Source organism: Helianthus annuus, chromosome 9 (assembly GCF_002127325.2).
Source record: "Helianthus annuus cultivar XRQ/B chromosome 9, HanXRQr2.0-SUNRISE, whole genome shotgun sequence".
Taxonomy (NCBI): domain Eukaryota; kingdom Viridiplantae; phylum Streptophyta; class Magnoliopsida; order Asterales; family Asteraceae; genus Helianthus; species Helianthus annuus.
The window spans coordinates 49,422,053-49,432,386 of record NC_035441.2 but is presented as its reverse complement, the minus strand read 5'-3'; the positions used below and the strand labels follow the sequence as shown (position 1 = coordinate 49,432,386).

The window sequence follows — 10,334 nt, the reverse complement described above, 5'->3', positions numbered from 1 at the left end:
TATGAAAAATCATTTTGTTTGGTTTTGAAGGAGAGTCTGAGTTAGTGCATGTTTTTATTTTTGAAAAGTGTAAGTGAGAGAAATTTACTGTGAGGTAGAGTTTATGCAGGTTTAAGTTTGAGCTAGGTGATGATCCTGAGCAGAAAGAAAGTCTGAAGAGCCAGGTCATTCGATCCTGTCAAGCTTATGGTTTAGAGAGCAAGGTTACAATACCTGAGAACTCTGATTGTGAAAGTCAGACAACGATCCTAAAGCTGATGATGCTGATGAACTGAAGAAATGCCAGCATATCGCAAGGGGGAGTCTGAAGACCTGCAAGAAAAGATTGAGAAAGTGAAGCCTAGAGACAGATCAAGACTGAAGATGCAAAGACTCGACACTTAAGACTCGTCAACATCTGAGGGGGAGTCTGTTAGTGCATGCATCTGTCGACTTCGTCTTGTATCGAGTCTTAGATTAGTTTGTATAGTTCAGGGCTCGTAGATCAAGAAAATAGGAAAGTTTGTAAGTTTAACAAGCTGATTTCGCTCCAAAGGTTGATTTCGCTCCAAATGGTTTAGTTGCATTTTCGAGCGGAATCACAATGTTCAGATTCCGCTCCGTTTGACACTTGGACGTTTCGAGCGGAATCACGAGTACTATATATAGGTCACCAGGAGCGAAATCAGATAACAGTTCTTGAATTCCATACCGAAGTGCTGCCGGGGTGACGTTTGCGTGTAAACTGTTAAAATCAACACAAAAGGTGTTAAAAGTGAATTGCTAGCTGTTTCTACGTCAGTTTCTTGTTTTCCGCACCTGAAACTGATCAAAACTCATCTGATAGACTCATTCGGGTCAGCAACCGATCCTACACTATCCCTGGATTGGGACCGCTCTATAAGCCTGGATTGAAATACTACTATCCCTGGATTGGGACCGCTTTATATTCCTGGATTGGCATACTACTGTCCTTGGATTGGGACCGCTTTATATTCCTGGATTGGAATACTACTACGGTATTTAAACGAACTCGTTTTTACAATAAAACTGTAACTGTGAACTCGCTAACATTATGTTGACACACTATTGCATGCTTTGCAGGTTGTTAGGTACGACTCAGATGGGAACTTGAAGTTTGGAGACTATCATGGCTTTTGGTTAAACTGTTTACATTGTTTTGCTAAATAACTATGATATTCAATTAAGTCTGGATTGTATACTTTTGTTTCTGCTGATAACTTCAACTTATGTTTTCAAACTTCTAAAACTATTATCACCATTCATGTTGAATATGGTAGTTAAACGTTTTACAATTTAACTTGAAATGGTTCAACATGATTAGTGGCTTGATCCTAGAATGTCATGCGCCTCGTGGTAAAACCCCACATGTGAAATTTGGGGGTGTAACACATGTTCCCCTTAATATTTAACTTCCTCTCTCTTATATACATTACATAGTAGTAAAGATAGGAGTAAGATCAACTACAAACCACATTTCATATACAAACTGTAAAAACCAATTAAAAAGTGTCATTTGACATTCAACTAATTATAGAAAATAGTAAAATAATAAACTAAATAATATCAATTATATTGAATTCGTTATAATTATCCTAACAAGCAATTAATTCTTTATTTAGATCTTCCTTTTTTTTTTTCAATGTGAACCTTCATAAAGAAAAGTGCTTATATCATTCACATACATGCTAAAATCAATTATCTTGATTAGTTTTCATGTGTTACTATGATTCAAAAATGCTATTTTTATGTATGTATTGTTTTAGTATGTGCTAATTTAAGTTTTTTAAGTGCTAAGATTTGTTCTCACGGTTTGTAGGATAAATATGGTTTATACCATAACTAACCCCAGTAAAGATATTCACAGTATATACTTACTTAAAGTACAAAGTCGGTGGGTTTTCCACAACCACCCTCTAACTTTGAAGATTTTTTACTTTTAGCTTATAATTTTGTAAATTACATTTTTGGTACATAAAATTTTCCTTTTCTTAATCCCCACTTTTGTAGCTTACAATTTTACCTATACTTTGGTAATTTACATTATTATGCTTTATACCGACCTCTCAACTTTTAAACTTTGCATTTATTATTTCAACGCAAATTTGGTATACGCTTTTGTGCTTTATTTTGTTTGTTTCCTACATATGAATCGGGTCGCTTATATTTCGTTTTAACATGACGGTATAGATTCGAGTTAATCGAGTTGCATATAATACGTTATGAGTGTACGATATAAACTTGATTTACTTTACGTTTTGATCCAATCACAATATAGCTATATGCTACATTGAGTTCAATCAGATACGTCAAAACACGTGTTTTCATATGATTAATACATCACATAACGTTTGGACTAATCCGTTCAACGTTTGCACCTTACCCGCACCTGGTACTAGTTAATTATTATTCCAGTAATAAAATTGGAAAATCTTCCCCCCAAATACTATAAACCCTCTCACTTTCCTTCATTTCTGAGCTCCAATTCTCTACTCCAATGGCGGCACCAAACCTCTTCATCTTCTTCTACATAACCCTAACTCTCTTCACTTACGCATCTTCACAAACTCTTCACGAACAACAACAACAACAACAATCGGACGATTCGTCTCTCCAAATCAAGCACCAACACCTCCTCTCAAAGATCCAAAATTTAGGTTTCCATCTTTTTCTCAATCTTCTGTTTTTTTTTTTTTTTTTTTTTTTTTTTTTTTTTTTTGTGAAATCTGTTCAATTTGAACTTCTTCAAGGCTGGTGATCGCATGTGTCATATATGATGAATGCATAGATGCTGTTGTTATAATGTTATTTCTAGGGTTTTGTTTGTGTAATTGTGTGTTCTTGACTCTAGGGTTTATTTATTGCTTTAATATTTACAATTTTATGCAAATATTTTGAAATTAGTTACAGTTCCTTTGCAATGTGGTGTAGAATTTTGAATTATTATGAAATTGCTGGAGTGAGTAGGTTTTGCTTACCGTACGAATGCATAGTTGTCGAAGGTGCAAGGCGTAAAGGGTGAGCCTTGGGCCTCAGTGCAAAACGCTTAAAAAGAGAGGGTTTTTAGGCAAGGCGTATGGTAGAAAAATACATTTTATAGGGGTTTTAGACATGTTTAAGGTTTTTAAAGGATAGTTTAGCTTGTTTTAGGTTGATTCAAGGTTTGTTCAGGGTTGGTATAATTGCTTTAGACCTGTTAAAACTTGTTCAGACAATTTTTGGCCGGAATTTTGTCGGAACTTGCGAAGCGAAGCGAGAATGCGGCCTGCATTGCATTGCATTGGGTCTGAAAAGTGGGCCTAGGTGCGTGCCTGGTTAATTTTGACAACAGAGCTGTTATGTGTTTTTTTTTGCTCATAACTGCTAAGAAGATATGTTTCTAAAGTAACTATTTATAATATGGAATTTTTGTATATGAATAGGGGAAGTATCTCGAATTTTTAAACCACTGTTTGTAACTGAAATTCTGTTAAAATATGTCGATTTCTTAATTCATTTCGTAATTAAAACGATTCTAAATTCGTTTCCATCGGGTCGGACGTTAATTCCTTCTTAGCATATATATATTTTTTTTCTACTAAATTGGATTTAGACATTTAGTTGGTAACTTCTTCACAAAACTGCTCACCTTGTTAATTTTTGTTTTCAGAGTCAAGCATTGATGAGAGGAGCCGTGAAATTAATGTCAAAGATGAAAGAATTAAACAGTTGGAGATGATTGTTCTTGAGAAATCAAATAGTTTGACCGCCTTGCATAGTGAAATTCAATCTCTCCAGGTCAGCTTTTGCTTACGTGTACTTTTCTTAATTAAATTTTACTTTGTGGCAATTTAAGGTGACTTTGTTCTAGTATATTATCGGGATTAACAAATAACAACGCTCAATTATGAAATCAAAACATTGGTGGTTGAATGAGTTGTGAATGATTTTTTACTTTCACCCTCAAAAGTCATGATTTTTTTATTATTTTTTATTGGCAGAAAAAGGAATCCGTTTATGCCAAGGAAGTAGAGGGCGAGGCACTTACACGAGCTAGTGAACTTGCAAAGCAGGTGATTTTTGTAAAATTAGTGATAAATATATTCTCGTAATCTCGTTAACAGATCTATTTAACGAAGTGCGTTTTGATAGGTTGATAATCTTAAAGCGGAAATATCAAAGCAAAACACAAAAAAGGAAGCATTGGAAGCTCGAATAAATGTCGCTGAGAAAAGAATTGCTGAATTGAATGTGAAGCTTGAAAAGGTCAACTTGAGTTATTATATGGTTATTTGTTAAAAATCATATAAAACTGGTTTTTTATATATGTCGTTACTGACTTATTAGGCTCAACTTTAGTTTTGAACATGATAGATTAACAATCTATCTAAGTATTGTAACATTAAACTAGGGGTTCTAAACGGTTTATAGCTAAACGGGTTCGCGGGTTCAACCTGAAATTGACCCGAACTCGTTTAGACTAATTCCAAACCTACGAATTTCATGTTAGGTTCATGTCGTGTCAAAAATTCGCACCCCTACGTTAAACACCGGAAACTTTTTTTATTCTTTCCTAATTCCGATTATTTCTCTGGTTCCAGCTCCAGAAGGTAAATGAAGAACAGAAGATTAGAATCCATAATACAGAAAACGCTCTACAAAAGGCTGAGGTTTGTTGGAAACTTGGCTTTAAATGTAACAAAAAGGTTACCTTTGTTTTTTTAAATGACTCCAATGTTTCTACAGGAAGAAAGAATCAGACTACGACTTAATGCTGCTCGCTACTCTAAAGAATTGGAAGAGGTATATAACATTCTATTGTTGGTAGTAATATTTGTTTTCAACTAGCACATCTTCAGTTATACATGCTCTCTTGTTTTTTTATATCGATCGTCGCATCAGGTCCATGATTCATGGCTTCCATCTTGGTTCGCAGTTCCTTTATTTCACTATCAGGTATATTTTTCATTTGTTTTGTTTATAAGATTATTGTGTCATGTTTCTCTTAAAGGTCGCAAAATGAGGTGCTGGTGCAGTGGTGGGTTGGATAACGGGTCAAAATGGGTTCAGGCTGAAACGGTAGTTTTTTGAACAGGGGTTTGAGTTGATCCGAAACACTTTAATTCTTAACTGATGATTTGTGTTAAATACGAATACATTAATATATACTAATAGACTACTACAACACTAATCTAATCTTCTGAATGAAGTAGTTGTTTGAGGTTAACGCTTAACTGTAATGTGCTATCTGTTCATGCGTATTTTCTTATTGTGCAGTCCGTTTTGGTAACTCATTGGAATGTGTACGGAAGACCAGCTCTGGATATTACAGTTCAAAAGGTTTTCCAGTTATTTTGATGTAACTAATGTGTTATAGATTATAACGCTTAAATCTTTTAGGCTAAAATTAATTTTCATTGACATCCCCGTAAACTGTTAGGCATTTAGTTTAGTTAAAATTAATATATGTTCTTAAATATTTATAGGTACTGGAAACACAAGCTAAAGTTCGAAAGTGGGCACGACCTCACATTGATGACTTGCACACTGTAAGTGGGTCCCATGAAGCTATAAAGGGATTCTCTGATTAATGATTATCTGATTATTTCATGTAAAAATCAGTTTGGGATAGGGCTGCATACGGACCGAACGTTCAGCGAACAGTTCGTGAACAATTCGGCGGGAAGTTCGTTTGTGTTCGTTCGTTTAATAAATGAATGAACACGAACAGGAATATCCGTTTGTTTAGTTAAATGAACGAACATGAATAGAGTCCTCGTTCGTTCATTTATGTTCGTGAATGTTCGGTAACATGTTTGTTTACGCAAGGTTTAAAAGGACAGAAACGAGTTTCGAGGCATTTTCCCTTTGCCTCACGAGGCGTAAGCCTTGAGGCGAACAGAGGTGGAATAAAAAAATATATCTAAAAATTATATATCTTATAAAAATAATAGGACTAACGAAATTCTTCATCAAGTTCATCAAAAACACATAAAAAAGACATAAATTGCTTGAAATTGACACAAAAAGTCAAAAACATCAAAAACCCTGAGGCACAGCCTTTTTAGCGCCTCAGCTCTTCTGAGACGCACATACAATATAAACTCCCTGAGGCGCCCCTCAGAATCGATTTTTGGTCGTTTCGCCTCGAGGCGCACGCCTCAACCGTTTTTTAAAACCATGGGTTTACGCTCGATAGTTCATTAGTGTTTTTAGTGCTTATATTTTATTTTAAAACTTCAAAATTTTGACAAATATAATTTTTAATAAGTAGTAGTGTATTATATATTCTGTGTATGAAGCCTTGTTTGTGTTCGTTTGTTTTCATTTGTTTTCATGAATAGTTGTGTTTGTTTGTGTTCATGAACGTTTGTTTACACTTGTTACCTAAAATTAACAAATGAACACGTTCATTTCTTTAATGAACGAACACGAACAGAAAATCTCGTTTGGTAAGTGTTCATGAACAGTTCGCGGACGCATGTATTTCCTTAACAAACGAACTTGTTCGTGTTCGTTCGGTTCGTTTGCAGCCCTAGTTTTGGATAATTTGTTTCATATATACTGTAGCAAAACTGATCTTTTTAAGAAGTATCAAGATTAGTTATTCGTCCCTCTCTTGCCCACATTTTCATTATTAATGATACTATTAAAACACACGTATTTACGTATTACACATTTCAAATTATATGGAGCTTTTTCACACATGTTCTTTTCTGTAGAAGTGATTTCATTTGACCCTTTATGTTTTACAGTTTTATCCCTTATTAATATTTGAGTAAAGTACATGGATGGTCCCTGTGGTTCACCACAGTTTTGGATTTGGTCCCTAGCTTTTCAAAAGTACACGGATGGTCCTCGACTCCTCGTGGTTTGCACTTTGTAACGCATTTAGTCCCCAACTTTGCTAAAAGTCACATGGATGGTCCCTGTGGTTTGCACTTTGTAACGCATTTAGTCCCTAACTTGGACCTGCTGAAACCGTTAGATTTGTTGGCTGGGGACTAAATGTGTTACAAAGTGCAAACCATAGGGACCATCCATGTACTTTTGGAAAGCTAGGGACCAAATCCAAAATTTTGGTAACCACGGGGATCATTTGTGTACTTTAATATTTTTTTATTAGTTTATTATGGCAATTTCTAATATCGTCTCCTATATTTGCAGAAGTGGATTCCTTCCATCAAGGATCAGTGGCTTACGTTTGTGACAAATACAGAACCATATGTGCAACTACTTACCTCAAAGACCGTTGAAATGTACAATGAAACTGAGAAAAGCTTAAGGCCTCACATTACCAACATACAAACTCTTTTGGATCCGTACATTAAGGTCTTGTAGGTTTTAGCTGATAATTACATGTATGTATAAAAGTTTGAATGTTTTGAACTTTTTATCATTTTATCCTTTGCCATATCTTTTGTAGGAAGCTAAGAAGTTCACAAAGCCCTACATCAATCAGCTTTCAAAGACACTGGGACCGCATATCAATAAAACACGCATTTTCCTCAAGCCGTATACGAAGAAAATACTCCGTGGTTATAGAAGGTTTTCTAAGACAACCGTAAAATACCATCGCCAGGTAAACTTCTGTCTTCACTGTGCTGAAAATTAGGGGTGTGCACGGTTTGGTTTGGTTTTATGGGAAAACTGAAACCGTAACCGAAATGTTTGAGTTTTGGTTAGTGAAAACCGGCTGGTTTCAGTTTTCTTGGTTTTAGCAATGGTTCGGCTCGGTTTTTCGGTTTTTGGAACAAAATTAGGTAAGATTCAAAATAAAAAGCATAATCCAAGATTTAATAATATTTTTTAGATGTTTACTTTTAAGTTATTATGCTCAACCTGTTTAATTAATAAAGTTCACATAAACCTAACTTCTAATCTATTCTTATGTTTCTCCAAAGTTTTTATTAAGACATTTTTTTATAATACTTTGAAATTTAATTTTTACGTTAAATTTTGTTATTTCTTGTGGGCAATGAATAAATCATTTCAAAGATAAATAAACATGTTAGTGTTTTCATTTTAAATACTTAACATTCAAGAATAAAACTAATTATTCCTAAATCATTTATAACAAACATTAAAAAGTAATTTTAAGGTTATTTGGTTCTGTTTTTTTTTCGTTTTTCACAAAACGCAAAATCTTACCAAAAATTTTGTTTTTTGTGCAGTTTTGTTTTTTTTTTTTTGCGGTTTTCTGCTCACCCCTACTGAAATATAAAGACTAGAAAGTCGGGTTTTTGGAAACAGTTAGTTTGTTATGTTTAATAACGCTTTGGTAAAACTGCTGGTTTTGTTTTTATTTTGGTAAGGTTCATGCTAACATTCATCAAGTACTGAAGGAAAATGAATTTACACGCCCCTTTGCAAGTTATGAGTTGGCGTGGCTTCTGGTATGTGCCTGTTTTTATGCATTTAGTTTTGATAAGAAGCGTCAGTTTCGACCCGTTTACTTATGAGTGATCAACTCGAGTAACGTTTATCTTTTGGTTTATATGGTTCTATAGTTAACGAGATGGTTTTGTAGGCCTCTGCTGTTATGGTTATACCTGTGATGGTTCTGTTTTCATGGCTGTCAGCTTTATTCAGGTTTGTTTCTTGTATATAAACTCATTCTATGACGTTAAATTGTTTCGTTCGTATCTACCAAAATATTAAAAAAGGGACTTTGGATTTAAGTATTCCCAACTTTCACCAATTGGCCGATCGCACTCCCAACTTTCACCAATTGGCCGATCGCACTCCCAACTTTTGTTTTGTTTTGTACCACAACACTTTCAACTTTCAAGTTATTTTCCTCTGGCACCCCCAAACTAACCGAACTCTAACCCAGTTAGCTGACGTCAGATGCTACATCAGCAAAACGTGCCATGTCAGCAAAAAATTGCCATGTCAGATGCCATGTCAGTAAAATGTCATGTTGGATGCCACAGCAGCAAAAAAACTAACTGGGTTAGGATTCAGTTAGTTTGGGAGTGCCATAGGAAAATAAGTTGAAAGTTGCGAGTGTTATTGGCCTAATGGTGAAAGTTGGGGTTATTAAAAGCCAATATCCCAAAAAATAACTGTTTGCATTGAATTTGGTGTAAATTTGGGTTTTGCAGTAAAAAACCTAGAAGGCGTACCCGTGCTCATACAGCTCATTCACGGCGTAGGCCAAAACGTGTGCATCCAGACAAGGCAAGCGCATCGAGATAGTCCTGCACTAATACTTCTATCAGGTTAGTTTGTCTACACATTGATCTTAATCAGACCAACTGGTTATAACCGGGCCTTTGTTTCGATAATGAACAGATAAAATCTAGAGCCATTAGCTGCAGCTGCCATCAACATATTCCGAGTGGTAATTCACATTTAGAATGGAAGACCTGCTCGTGGTAGAAGGCGAATCTAGCTTTTTATCATACAAATATGAAATCACTTGTGTATTAATTCTACTTGATAGACTTTAATATTTAGAAATACAAAAGATATGGGAAACGATATCCTTGTCACTAATATAAGACTTGTTTTGGTTTCCTAAAGGTGTATGTTTACGAGTATGTTTTGTTCGGAATTGCCCATCTTGACTGGGCATACTAAACAAGATAATTTTGCCAAACGCCAATAATCGCTATAATTGGCTAAACTACTATAACTCGTCATGAAATGTTGATTTGACTCGTCGGTTAGTTTCTGCACGAACTATTGATGCAAAACTAGCAACTTTCAATATTTTATAGCAAGTATACTAATTGGCTGAGCTTGAAATGAAAAAAAAAAAAATTAGAAACTGAAGTAGCATCATTTTGGCCTTTGGATCAGATTTAAATGAATGGTATTCCATTTGTGGCATGTCAAAGGGCCATGGCTGCTGTGCAGAAGCCACGGTCAATGTAAGAGTCGCAGGTAACGATACTAACCATATGTTTGCCTCTCTCATAATATCGGTCTGTTTTGATGACGAATCTCTGCCTAAAAACTAAATCAAAATATTCCGGATACTGTGAAGTGTGAAGAAGAGCTAAACAAAAGGTGGAGCATATATACTTGAATAAACCCACCATTTTCTTGTTGGGTCAAAAATGAATAAGCTAACATAAATATACTATATACCATAATTTTTACTAGTTTTTTTTTTACGTCGCGCGTTGCGACGAAACCGAGTAAATAATAATGTAAAACAATTATGATTTGAAAATAAAGCATGTTATTTAGAAAGCTAAACCATCAGAACGATTTAGTTTATCATCGCACCATTTTATAATACCAAATAAATACTTTATTTTGAGTACAACTTTGTTTTTAACAAAACTTATAACAGAATGTCAGGGAAAAAATTAAGCACAACTACGTACTTAAGTTTTTAGGAA

General features: G+C 34.8%; 1 protein-coding gene across 1 annotated transcript; it reads left to right on the top strand.

Moving 5' to 3' along the window:
* Nucleotides 1-2,430: 2,430 nt before the first annotated feature.
* Nucleotides 2,431-9,501, top strand: LOC110921669. The gene is made up of 15 exons (XM_022166015.2): nucleotides 2,431-2,657; nucleotides 3,650-3,777; nucleotides 3,981-4,052; nucleotides 4,132-4,245; nucleotides 4,581-4,649; nucleotides 4,726-4,782; nucleotides 4,882-4,935; nucleotides 5,257-5,319; nucleotides 5,466-5,528; nucleotides 7,147-7,311; nucleotides 7,406-7,561; nucleotides 8,295-8,375; nucleotides 8,510-8,571; nucleotides 9,087-9,203; nucleotides 9,277-9,501. Exons 1-14 carry the CDS (start codon nucleotides 2,498-2,500, stop codon nucleotides 9,178-9,180), a joined length of 1,338 nt encoding a protein of 445 aa, XP_022021707.1. The 5' UTR covers nucleotides 2,431-2,497; the 3' UTR covers nucleotides 9,181-9,203; nucleotides 9,277-9,501.
* Nucleotides 9,502-10,334: the final 833 nt, after the last annotated feature.

What these genes read in the sequence shown, in the direction of transcription:
- LOC110921669 (XM_022166015.2), top strand. Translation starts at nt 2,498, where the DNA reads ATGGCGGCACCAAACCTCTTCATCTTCTTCTACATAACCCTAACTCTC. An exon ending in TGAATGTGAAGCTTGAAAAG is followed by an intron (nt 4,246 to 4,580) that starts GTCAACTTGAGT and finishes CTCTGGTTCCAG; the next exon opens with CTCCAGAAGGTAAATGAAGA. An exon ending in ACATTGATGACTTGCACACT is followed by an intron (nt 5,529 to 7,146) that starts GTAAGTGGGTCC and finishes CTATATTTGCAG; the next exon opens with AAGTGGATTCCTTCCATCAA.